The sequence below is a fragment of the Brachyistius frenatus genome, unplaced genomic scaffold (assembly GCF_029030835.1).
Source record: "Brachyistius frenatus isolate BFR_SWC_R1_liver_20210118 unplaced genomic scaffold, ASM2903083v1 Contig_2, whole genome shotgun sequence".
NCBI lineage: Eukaryota > Metazoa > Chordata > Actinopteri > Embiotocidae > Brachyistius > Brachyistius frenatus.
Window position 1 is genome coordinate 5,475,001 of NW_027210601.1, and position 13,662 is coordinate 5,488,662.

Genomic DNA, 13,662 nt, shown 5'->3' on the forward strand with positions numbered 1-13,662 from the left:
TAGCCAGTGAGCAGGAAGAGAGAGGTTCATTAAAAACCCAAATACAGCACTTACATAACCAACAGTTCTGTTCATCCCAGAACCCCCTGTGCTGCAAACACACTCCTCCTTCATCCCCATCTTCTTCTCCCTCCCACGCCCGCTGGCAGAGCCCACCCATCATCCTCTTTTCCTCCCATAGCAACAGCTCATCTCGGCTCTCCTCCCTTGTTCCCAGACCAACACACTGCCTCACTCCTCCGTCTCCCCTCTCCTTTATCTGCTCCCTTGGTCCCTGCCACCTCCTCCTCACTCTCATCAAATAGTTCCGTCTCTTACTCCCACGTCATCCGAGCTTCACTTCAAACTTTACTTTACATACAGCAGGACTACGAACCAGGAATATTAACTAGAGTTTGAACAAGAAACTTTTTGTTTTACTTGCACTACTGAGAGCAAAAATGACACGCTACTCCCCAAACGTCTTTTTTAGTCTGAGGAAAATGCCTTCAGCTCTTTCAGAGGCGGAGTTTCATACAAGCCCTCCACAAGCCCTCGTAAATGACTTGCATAGTAAGGATAAACCGAGCGGAAAGTGCAGTAAGTGTGTGAACACAGCAGATGGCATCACAGATTAAGGATTTGGGCAGTGTCAGTAATTGTCTGGGATACCTCTACCCCAGAAACGACTCCGTCTTTATTTTCCTCCGTCGGATTAGAGACCGCCACATGTGTCCCCCCCCCCCCCCTCAACGTCTGACAACTAACACCCTGTTTAATACTGGAGATCCCGGCGAGCGGTCATCTCTCACACAGTAAGAGCGCCCACCTGTGGGCTAAAGTCAGGCTGAAAATGAGCCACACAAGCATCATTTCTCATTTAAATTGGAGGTTCTCAACCATTGTACTGTGGCCCGGTAACAGGGCCTTTGAAACATTTCCAACCAGGCCAAAAGAAGGTGAAATGATTAAGCAAATATGTGTATTCATAGAACTTTAAAAAGGTTACTGTAGTCTACTTGTCTCGTTATAGGTTAGGTTAGGTTAGGTAGGTAGTTACTTTATTAATCCCGAGGGGATTTTTTTTTTTTTCGCTACAGCAGCATACAGAAGCAATAAGATAATAAATATACTTGAATGTGGCACAGCCTGTATGTGCAGGGTTTTCGCTCATGATTCCCATCATGCCCTGCAACAATCTTTTAACTTTCTGCAACTTTTCCATCATCACCATCTAACAGTGCATGAAATTCTATAAGCCTCCTGCACCTTAGTGCTTCGCCTGCATTTTTTTTTAATGTGCTAGGCAACCACAATAAAATACAGACCAAATGAAGTTCAGTTTGGGTTTGTTTATGCTTGCTCTCGCTCTCTCTCTCCCCTAATTGCTACCATTTCTGTCCATCATGGTTTCTTTGTGTTTTGTGGGGGTGCCTGAACCAAAACATACAAAATATGTGAGCGTGCGTGTGCATGCGTGTGCAGACGGAGCATGGACAACCATTCTGCTACACTCTGCTGGTCCACAGCAAAATAGTCTCAATACAAATGACCAACAAGGCAACAAAATATGTGAGGAAGCCCCGATTTAAATCAAAGTGAAGCAAATTAAATACAGAAATAAATGATGAACAGAACAACGAACTTTTATTGCAGCCCAACCAAGCCTGGTAGCATTAACATTTATAGAGATTATCCAAACAGCATTACAAATAGAAAATATAGACACTTTGACACTTATATTTACACATAGTTTAAACATACGCAGGCTCTCAGATACTCAAACATGGAGTCAAAAATGTATAGGAGAGAAATCGCAGTGGAAGTGGCTGTGAATCTCTCGAGGACTGTCGTACTCAATTTTGACACAAGGGGGCACTGGAGAGCTTTCTGGAGAGGTAGAGCTGATCTGCGCCGCCAAGAGGGATGAGACCTTGGTTGGAGTGTTCTCCGCTCTGAGGCAAGACGGCCTAAGAGTTGACACAGGCGGGAGGAGGGTGGCGGTGTGTGCATGGGTGTGTGATGAACGCTGGGAGTTGACATACGAGGGCCCGTGGTCCCCCCGGGGGAAGAATGACGGGAGAGGCAGGCTGGAGGTAGAGGGAGTCTGGTGGTCTCGAGCTGATCCCAAGCTGGCAGGGTATGTAGAAGGGCACTGGGCACGCTGGTGCACGGCTGGCTGATTGTACATGTTACCCCATGGGTAAGACTGGTACGCTGTGATCCCACCTGGGTGGAGACACATGCAGGTCCAAACAGACGTGTGACAAGCTTCATTAGAGGTCGTTTACACCTCAAACGGTCCTCTTCCTGTCGTGTCTGTAAATCCCTCCCTCAACTGCATACCTGTTGGTTCTTATTTTTTCTACCACACCATGACTACTGCTTTCTCTCTCTCTCATCCCTCATCTCTCATTGAGCCCAGGGACTCCTGCAGCTCCTCCCCTATGCCTTCGTACAATGCAGCCGACATCCAGCTTCCACCAATCACCACTTCTACACCGTTACACCAGGGCATCCTGGTGAACAAGACCCATACCATGTAATTGGAACTCTGGATGCTTCATATTGGCCAGGGACCAAATTACTTTCAGATTCTGGGTCAACTTTGAATGAATTGTGCAGCATTTTTATTACCAACTACAACATTTTTGCACTTTGCCCATGTCTGACTGGCTTCTCCTGCAAAAGAGTGGTGACTAAGGCTCGTGGGTATAAATGTTATATTACAAGACTGAAAATATGTTCCATTAAAATGAAAGCTGCTGTCAGTAGAATTTCTTATGGAATCTGTTTAGATTTTCAGTTTACTTAAGCGTGACGTAGATGTATAGTTGTGACTGTCCATTTTATGTTTCATGTTTTTTGTGTAAATCTGCGACTAGTGTGTTCTTTTATCTGTAAACAAATCTAATTTTCATCCCAATGACTGCAGGGCAGTATGGTGGTGCAGTGGTTAGCACTGTCGCCTCACAGCAGGACGGCTTCCTCCCACAGTTCAGACTTAAGCATGTTAGGCTAATTGGTGATTCTGAATTGCCCGTAGGTGTAACTGTGAGCATGAAGTGTTGTCTGTTTCTGTCTGTCTCTCTGTGTTGGTCCTGTGACGGACTGCTGACCTGTCCAGGGTGTACCAATGGCAGCTGGGATAGTTTCCAACCCCCTTCATAACCCGTTCAGGATAAAGCGGGTATAGATAATGGATGGTGACTCACCATGATGACCAGTCGACTGCAGCAGGATCTGTCCGGCGTTCTGGGACTGGAAGTAGGCATGGCCGCCGGTAGAGTAGGTCACCACACCAGTCGAGTTTCCTCCAGGGCCAAAGGTCAGGTAGGAGGTAGGGTTGGAATCTGGAGGGTTGGGGGTGAGGTAGGGGGAGGGGGTAAGGTAGGCCATGCGGGCCAGAGATGCTTGAGGCTGGTGCTGAGGCTGGCTGGTGGGGTAAGAGGTCTGGAGCTGGTAAGAGAGAGTGTTGTTCTGCTGGCTGGAGCTCAGGTAGTCGAGCTTCTCCGGAAAGTCAAAGAGTGAGCTGAGGGCAACACAAAGAGGAATTTAGTCATAAACACATTAATAGATGTTTAGTGCGAGATAGAAGAGTTGCCTTGATGGTCATTAACTCTTAATCTGTTGATACTTCCAAATATTTGTCCAGTGCATCTGTATGGGTTTTTTTTAATTTATTTTTTTTATCACTTTCTTAACAATATTTAAGAGTAAAGCCAAGCAGCAAGCATAACTATAATAATTTCACCTGCCGGAGGGAAATCCTGCCATGAAGGTAGATTTGATTATTCATTCACATAACTGCTTCTATTCCAATAAAATGGAGGTAAATGCTTTTTGCGCTGAAGTGCTGAACATTTAAAAGCGACACTACATAAGACCGAATGTCTGATTTACTCCACACAACGCACTGTAAACTATTTTTAAAAGAACTATTACTTTTGTAGAAAGTGGTTTCAATAAAAACATGTTTTTGTAATTTGGGTAAACTGATCCTTCAAGTCTCTTAACAGCAGGACCGGGAAATGTATAGATATCTGTTGTTTGTTTTTATATTGTCTTGCAATCTGGCTTTCTTTTAGTGCCGTGACACATGACCGTAGTTAAACATAAAACTTCGCACAAAGCAATTACTAACCGAGATGTCTCCCAGCATGATTTCTGAAATATGCCAGAGAACGAGCTGGAACTGAGTTGCTAGTACTACAGGCGCTCTGTGAGCCATCATTATATCAGTATTAAACAGGATCCCTCTCTGCCTGCTCCCTGTCCTGCTGTCAGCTCTCGTACTCGTCCGTGTTGAACCGTCCTCAAGTATTCATGTCACAGTTTGCTGTGAGCTGAGCTGACCTGGTGTCAGTCGCCAGAGACTGGGTGTCACGATGGGCCAAGGTGGAGCCACCGTCCAGAGCATCCAGGAAGAGAGGCGGGGTGTGAGCCGGAGTGCTGAGGAGAGGCGTGTGGGGGTTGGTGGCGTTGTAGGTCGTTGTGAAAAGGGGGAGACTGACTCGCCGCAGTGGGGGAGGGCTCTGCATGGGGCGGGGGTGCAACTCTGCCAAACCCCCCTGAGATGAAAGCTGGTGCTGGCCCACATCTCTCACCCTGCTTTGACCTTGGAGATAAAGCAGATTAACCACTGAGATTAGAGCGATACTGCAGTTCATTCTTTGGGGTAATTTTACTGTCTCAACATAGAGAATAAAAGGTCCACTGAGCTTGAACCGAGGAAACTCAATTCATGGATTTCTATGGCAACAAACCTCTTCTGTGGAGAAATGCACTACAGACAGACGGTTTGTACCGCTTTAAACTGCAAGTTAATGTCCATAAATTAAATTCACTATTAACAATAAGAATATTTTGCTAAAGCTTACTGCACCATCATCTTTACTCTACAAACACAGTGTCTCTCATTGAAATCAAGCAGTCTGAATATGACTTGAGGCTTTGTACACAACGACATACCAACAAGGCCTTTTACCAGAGACGGCACAGCCATTAGATACAATAATTGTCCGTTTATTTCATACTTTTTTTGTGCAAAACATTTTTTTTAACGCTACGCTTATGAGCGAATGTTGTGAAACCTGTAGCTATCGAGAGTATTGCATTGTTCTGCTTCTTCATTATTCACACACACACACACAAAAAGTTGCGCTACAGTAGTTTGAGCTCATTTCTTAGTTAAACTTAATTTGACCAAAAAAATTATGCACATTAACCTAATGCATTATGAGCAGTGAGTTAAAAAAAAAAATTAAAAAAAATTAAAAAATACTGTGCATAGTTGGACACCTGGGCTGTTGAGGCTGGCCAGAAGGCTGCTGTAGGACGGTGATATCGGAGTGGGCAGGGTGGGGAAAGAAGGCACCGCAGGGGTGACCTGGGGCAGCTTGGTAGCAAAGTGACCAGGAAAAGTAGAAGCCCCCTTACTGAAAAAAAAAAAAAGAGGAAACATAATCAAGGATAACTTGTACAACAAAAGTGAGCTCAAAAAGGACGAACATATGGAGACAATACTGTAATACCTGCTGGATGCCAGTGTGAGGAGGGGAGGATTTATCTGGTGATGTGGGCTGCTGCCACTGTATTCAACTCTACTCTGTCTGTGTTCAACCTTTTCTGTGATGGAGTGTACTTTCCTCCACTTAGCCCTGCGGTTCTGAAACCAGACCTGCAACACAGGACGCATGCAGAGGGAGACAATAAAATGGATATCAAGAACAATGGCTAAGGATGGTGGTGAGAAAGAGGAAGTTGAGGGAGGAGGTGAGAAAAGCAGTCAACGCTAACAGAAAGGAAGAGAAAACTTGCGTTTGTTGGTTTATTCTTCGATCCAAGTAGATCACCAAAGAAATGATAACTTCAGTAAAAATTTCTCAGAAGATCTAAAGACGACGGTCTAACCATAATTCTCTGAGGCGTGACACCAACAGAAGCAGCAATGACTTTCCTCTTCTCAGCGTCAGGATAGTGATCCTCCTGGAACAGGGACTCCAAATGCTCCAACTGATCTGCACATGAAACACACACACACACACACACACACACACACACACACACACACACACACACACACACACACACACACACACACACACACACACACACACAAATTATTTGCACAGCAGTCAGAACTGAAACAAACATGGACCAATCAATGTTTTCCTCACCTGTGCTGTAGAGTGTCCGGGTTTTCTTCTTCGGTGGAGGCTGCAGGAGGCGACTGTCCACGGTCTCTAACCCGGGCAGCAGAGAGTAGCTGAGGGCCTGGTCGGCCCGGCCCCTGGTGCTGTAGCGGATGGAGCGTCGGGTGGAGTAGACCTGGGTTATCTCCATCTGCCATGAGACAAACAAACAGTACCTCTGTGCTCATTACCAATATGAAAATGTTACCTTGAGCCCTGGATAATTCCACTATAGGCACTTTTCTGTATTGCTGGACATGAAACGGACAAAGAAATGAACAATTAGAAGAATCATTCCCTGCAGGCTGCAGCCCTCCACTCTAAACCTTTCAATGTCACATATTAGAGGCACATTGACAACACTGGTAATTAATTACTTGGTCCGTGAAGTCCTGAAGCCAAAAAAAAATAAAAAAAAATCACTAATGCATTGCTTTCTTTGCTGAAACATTCAACTGTGCACGTCTCTATTTATCTCAGCGGTGTTTTGGCAGACAACAATGCTGCTGGCTTTTAACTTTCACCTCAGTTTTTGACATTCTCTAAAATTATATTTCGCTTTGAAGAAATGTAATTATTGACACTTCACAATGATAAAAATCAATAGTTTAAAAAGGACAACGCAGTAAATACAATATTTAATGGATTGAATTTTACTGAGGATACTTTGTCTGACAGTCAAAACCCCAAGGTACAACATTCCCCCTGATTTAAGTCAAGAAGAAGCAGCAACTACAACACAATTAGCACCTTGTGGATTTATGTCTCCGCCTCCCAGTCAAGTTGCAGTTTACATTCATGTCTGTCCAGATCGATGTCAAGACTTCGAGGGAATCCTCGCGCTTACATGCTTGACAAAAATTTCCCCACTGTGGGATTAATAAAATCTAAATCTAATCTAATCATCTAAATCTTGTCCAATAAATCTGATCCTGACAGAACACAGAGTTGTAGTCATGACAGTAGACAATGCTTCAAATGTGGACGGTGCAGCAAAGAAGCTGCAAGTTCGAAAACGCAGATGTTTTACAAACATCGTCGACCCGACAGCGCAGACGATCTGTACGATCGCCACAGTTTCAAGGTGGACACTAAAGATTAGCGTCACAGTATCTGACACCACGTGAAATATGGTCACAATCTCTCCAGAGTTGTGTTCATTGTTCTTTGTGTTCACAAGAATAGGACGGATGTGAGGTTACAGTGACACTGACTTTTGACCCCTAAATCTAATCAGTTCATCTTTAATAGGATTGATGGACAACCTCAGGAACACAATGCCAGCCTTGAGGCATAATAATTATTACACAAAACTGATTTTCACATTTTCTCCTGACATCGTGTTACAGTGAGGAAACATTATTTGATGTGCTTGTTGCAATGCTTCAATGAAGCTGTATAACACTTACATCACACACTGAGACTAATATTCAAATGCAGGATGCCATTTTCACAGCTGCATCATTAATAATGCAGAGGGTTGTAGGTGTACATCATTTCATACACATCAGACTGCATATAAACACAGCAAATGAGTTATTATTTGAAACCTGTTGCAAAAGTGTCTGCTGCGCTGAAGAACCCAAACATTTAAAATGCATATAACTCTCATCTTGAAAAACAAAGTTAGCAAAGACCTGAGAGCTGCATGGATTTTGTGTTTAAAATTGAGCAGCAGACATGAAACGGATGGAATGATGAAATTGAATATTTGACTCGGCCGGCGCGCGGGATAATACAGGTGATAAAAACTTTCTGGAGAACTCGCTTTTAAGAGGAAATAAAAGGAAAACACGCATTTAGTTCTGTTCAGAGATGATCAGGTGTGATTAAGTGAACAAATCAGTGGTCTCTGCTCACCTCCAGAGGCGGGGGGCCCTGCAGGGGGACACTGGGAGGTGGAAGAGAGCTGTGGGGCCGTTTTGTCCCCTGTGGTTGAGGAGGCAGAGGTTGGATGGGGACTGAGGGCTGTGAGGAGTAGAGCAGAGGAAGGGGAACCGGGGGACAATACAGCCCCGTCTCTCCTATACTCAGGTAGGCTGGATCAGACAGGTCAGCGCTGTTCATCAGGCCAACGGAGGGCTCCGACATGACCGAGCATTCCTCTGAGCGCATCGCTGGCACTTCCTTTGTCTGGCCGTCCTTTCCCTCCTCAGACCTCTCGCCAACATCCTTCGCTCCTCGCCGGTTTCTCACCTGCTCACTTTGCTTCTTACCTCGCCTCTTCCTACTCTTCTTCTGCTCGAAACTTTTTGTTACTTTACCGTCTTGCTTATCAGCGACGGTTTCCTTGGTTCTCCGGATGTCGCCGTCTTCCATCTGCACCTCCCGTGCCTCCTCCGCCTGCAGCCTGCTCTCAGGCTTCACCTGCTCCTCCTCTTCTCCCTCTGTTGCCATCAGTTCCTTCTCTGACACAACAACTTTCTTCTCTTTCTTATCCTCCCCCTCCCGCTCTTCTCGCTCTGTCGCCTCTCCTGCCTCTTCATCCTCCTTCAGACTAAACACTTCCTCCTCTCTTTCCCTCCTCCTCCTGCTGCTTATCTTTCCGTGGTTGTTCTTTGTTTCCAAATCCGCCAGCTCCTCACACAGAAGGCTTGGACAGTCTGCAACACAGTGAAGCGAGAGTTTTATTGTTTTGGTATTTTTACTTTCGTCTGGGTCGTGCAGGCTCTGGACGGATTTAATCAGGATGAAATGAGTTCACTTATCTGTGCTTTATATCTGGAAAGTGTTTTCTTTGAAGTTTGACTTCAGCGTCTTAATTTGTATTTATTCATATTGTGGCTCTGTAGACACAAATCAATTAATAACGAGTCTCCCTCCTCATCATAACTATCCCATGCTGATGTCTTCAACAGAAGTTTTGGTTTAGGCCACTCTGACCAAGGCTGCAGGTCCTGTAGGACACTGCAATAATGTCATCTGTACTTGACATTAACACTTGGTGGGTATATTATAAACCATTTTCCAGCATCTTCAGACTACATATTCTTAGAATTTCCCTTGGAAATCCTTTGGATTAAATCCATGAATATAGTTAAACATAAGAGTCCAGTATTTCCAAACTAGACTTATATTACTGGCGGTGATTAAGATGCAACAAATGTTTTTTTTTGATTTTTGCTATCTAACATTTCATAAAATTTTTGGTCAATAAAATGGCAGAAAGAGGGAAATGTGCCAAAATTAAGATTTTACAAATTTATTTTTTGTTCAATCAGTTATACACTATAAAATGATTAGTTTACCATCATGAAAAGAATACGTCATAGTCCGTCCGTCACCCCACCAAGTCATCTGTCACTACAAAGATACAAACGTGAAGCTCATTACCCTGATTGTACCATGTCCACCTATCAATGACAGGCCATTTACAATCCTATTAAAAATGTCAGTTATTCAAATGAATGCAATTAAACGTTTTGCCAACTAACCGCTTAATCAACTAATCATTTAAATTGACCATGACGGGTCTGAATGTAAATAACAAGTTCATAGGAAATAGTTAAAATTATTTAGAAAGGGCAACAAAATACTAACAAAACGTTTGAGAGTTCATCGAGTGCTCTGTACGTCTTAAATCCCTCTGGCTCCACACCTCTTCAATACAAGGCATATTTTATTCCCCGTCATCTGTCTTTATATCTGCGAATTTCATTTAGTCAGATATTGAGTTGAAGCCCCGGCAGGACATAAATATTGATTATATTTCATCCGATGAAGTGCCTATATTGCAAGAAATAACTTGGATCCAGTTGCAAGACTTATTCCCTTCACACTTCAGGAGTCACGTGGTGACCTTGAGGTTGAACCAAACCCGATAAAACGTCATCCTCACGAGGAGCTGCAGCCTGCAGTGACTTAATTAGTGTCCCAGGTGTGCAAGCTCCTCGTGCCACCTCACCTTACCGTTAATTAACTTCAAACGGCTAGCTGCTGCTAACCTAGCAAACCTGCCCCCCCCCCACCCCACCCCACCCCACACACACACACACACACACACACTCCCTTCACCTCCAAATACCGGGTCGTGAATGTTAATAAGCGTGTTTTAAATTGTCTCCGCGGAGCCGAGCAGCCCGGGGAGCTGCAACTCTTAGGAAACACCCGAGAACTTCCAATTAGAAGTCCTTCAAAGTTTTCAAAAATGATTAAAAAAAAAAAAAAAAGAAGAAGTTGGCGATGCCCGGCCCTTGTTCGGCAGCTGAAAACGCTAAAACAAGCCAATAAACCAATAAAACAATCAAGGGACCTTACCAAAATCTTCAGCTGAACCACAGACTTCATCCATAGCGACTCAGGCCAACTCAAAAACCAATAAACGTGTGCTAATAATCAATTACACCGCGTGGGCTCAACGGCGTGTATGGCTCGCGGGCTGCAGGTTAATGAGGTTGATTGATTGATTGATTACCTCTGAGGAGTGGGACGGAGAATTATCACGTGAAGGGTGAAAGTGAAGCAGCCAATCAGCAGAGACTCAAGAAGAGATCCAATGAAAACCTGATAACAAAATGAAAACTTTCACATTATTCCATTTCATTTCATTTAGCTGACGCTTTTATCCAAAGCGACTTACAATAAGTGCATTTCAACCATGAGGGTACAAAACCCAGAACAACAGGAATCAAGAAAATACGATTTCCTCATTTGATTTCTACCCTCTATCTCGATCTTGATCTTCATGGTTGTTTACTTTCTGTATACATGTGATTTAAAAAAAAAAAAATCTAAAATCTGTTTTAAAAACCTATAAAGAGAAATGTGTCTTGAAAAAGATATAAAGCCAAAAGAAGGTAACACATATATAGGCTCCCTCACATTATACAATAATGATGGGGGACTGATATGTGTAGTAGCCTATTTATGGTGCTATCAAATATTCAATCAACCTAGTTCTGTCTGTCTAGAGTTTTGTTGAAAGGGCAGAAGTTGTCATTGGTCGACCGAAAGCCACGACTTCCTGCATCTGTTACAAATTAAAATCCCTGTAGCATTTCATTCACGTTCCAACTGTTTACCGTTAGGTTTTGGACTAGTCGTATTACTCTAATAATTGAAATTTGCCCCCTTGATTAAATAACTTTATGTTGTGAACATCAGAAATATTTCCTAGTATCTCTTAATTACTGTAGAAATTGTAATACTGAAGGATTTTCTGATACACATGCCACCATATGAATAAGGGGAGTACTTGTGAGGATACATAATATATATTTATTTCCCTTTCAAGCAGTGGTGAATCATATCACCATAAAACTACCTCAAAATACTGGGAAACTGAAGAAAGAGCTTTTGACTGAAGCATATAACCCCTTAAAAAGAAATGTCTGGTTGCAACCCGTTGTCACCAGTTTTAAGGGTCAGATCTGAACTATCTCGGGCCTCCTTGTGGTGCTCCAGACTTCCAGACTGGGCACAATAGGTTGCGGATAAACAGTGCTGATCCTTTGAACTTCTTATTCTTGAAAGATCTAAAATGGGCTAAAAGTCGTTGTAAAGTAAGAGGCACATGCCACAGCTGAAAAAATGTCATGTTAAAATTAGAGTTCTGATTCAGTTCGTCTTCGCTGCAGTTGTTCCTGTCTTACCCACCAGATGGGGCACTGAATGGACCACAGGCACATCAACCTGCTTCAATCACTTGAACTCCACCGTTCAGCTTTTGCTCTACTGTTCCACCCCTCCCTGACAGAGGAGGCTCATATACATTCAGCCTCTGTATGGAGGCACATTTCCACATCAGCAGCCCCCGAACCTAGGCCAGGACAGCTTGTCAGCTTGTCTGCATACAGGGATGGCCTGTTGCAATCCCACCACTCCTCCACGTCAGGTGACCTTGGTCTCATATGGTCCCTCAATAAGAATGCAAACTGAAGACATGGAATAATTTCCTTTCTTGTGTGCTCACAAAAAAATTTCAGTGCACAGTAAATGTGCATGTTTTTGTGATGAACTATGAACGATGACATCTGTCTGTTTCTGCCTGGAGGGTTTACAGAGTTACACGAGTGTAAACAGAGTGTTAAAAGGCTGAGATCATATATATATACTGAATGGCATATATATATTTGTATATATATAGCTCGGTCAGATGTAGTATCAAGGAGAACAGGGCTGTGTGTAATGTCAGTGGGTCAGTAATGGTATGTAGGCCAAGCTAATGTTGGTGTGTGACGACATAGAGAGAGACTTTGTGTCTGCACACAAGTACATTTAAATGTAGGTTCCTAAAATATATTTTATCCACTGTTTCCAGTGCTTCACTGCTCAGTCCTGAGTGGACTCATAAACAAAACCTCAGGTTTAAGCAATCCAGCATCACAGGCAAGAGAGGGGGAGTTGAGTCCCAGTGAAGGGTAAGAATTTAAAGGAGCATTCCACCCACATTAGAAAAACATACTTTCTTAGTAACCTCATCAGTCGATGTAGATAGTTTTGGTTATGAGCCTCTAAGTTTCGACATGCTTCTAAGATTTCTTCCACTACCGCAGTGAAATAAGTGGAATTTCATTTGTATCGCTCACAGCATAGAAGAAAAATTACATTTAAATAATTCAACAACAGCATGTCTTTCCAGCAACAGCGTCCTGGTGGATAATCCACAGACCACAGTGACAACAGTCTTCACTGGAACTACTCCCCATCAAGAGAAGTTGTAATGTTGATAGTCAGTTTCTGGACTAGAAAGAGTAACCAGAACACTACAGACAATTAGATGCGATTGTTTTGGAACGTATTATACAATTTCTGTGAGAACTACAAATTGTTTTAAGGTATAAGCAGAAATGCCAGAGAGAGAAGTCTCACAACCTTCGCATATAAAAAATGCATGACCACATGCCACTAGAGGCTCGTCTGAACCCATGTTTTTTGTAATTTGAGCAAAGTTAGTAACGTCACATTTATCCATGTAGAAATTTTACAAACTGCCGCTTTACTAAAAGGGTGAAGTGAGTACTATTAATAAAGTCAAAGCACTTAAACATTACTCCAGTAGACTCGGGATCAGCTTTGTCAACAACCGCAAGTTAAAGTAAATAAATACAGTACATCTCATGAAGGCTTTTTTAAGTAGCAGTGATTGTGGATACTTTGATTTTATAGCAGCACATGCTCCCTCTCTACAGTTCTCTGGTGCTCTCCTGACTTTCCTGATTTTTATTTTAAGATTTTTTTAAATAAAATATTTATGATAACAGAATCATTTATTATGTAATTTCTGCCATAATAAAAATGTATCCTTCGATTATCTGTGCCTCCCCATTCTTTAGCCGGATTGCAAGAAGTGCAGTCTGTCCTCACTGACAGTGGTGGAGTAGACACAACATATAGGCAGGGAAGCCTTCACTCTCACACTCACACCCATACAGACAATTTAACCTAAACTGAACGTCTGTGAGGGGAAACCGGAGTGTGATGGAAATCGCCGTCTCATCGATCCGGTGCAGAGAGACCTAATTAATGAGACAGGGAGACCCGATGATGA

At 43.2% G+C, this 13,662-nt stretch overlaps 1 protein-coding gene across 1 annotated transcript; it reads right to left on the minus strand.

Moving 5' to 3' along the window:
* Positions 1 to 1,609: 1,609 nt before the first annotated feature.
* On the minus strand, positions 1,610 to 10,859 carry nobox (NOBOX oogenesis homeobox). The gene is made up of 9 exons (XM_069699712.1): positions 10,835 to 10,859; positions 8,034 to 8,776; positions 6,159 to 6,324; positions 5,893 to 5,999; positions 5,514 to 5,659; positions 5,281 to 5,417; positions 4,336 to 4,597; positions 3,195 to 3,511; positions 1,610 to 2,208 (listed from the first exon to the last, which is right to left on the minus strand). The coding sequence occupies exons 1-9, from the start codon at positions 10,857 to 10,859 to the stop codon at positions 1,772 to 1,774; spliced, it is 2,340 nt and encodes a 779-aa protein (XP_069555813.1). The 3' UTR covers positions 1,610 to 1,771.
* Between the last annotated feature and the right edge of the window lie 2,803 nt (positions 10,860 to 13,662).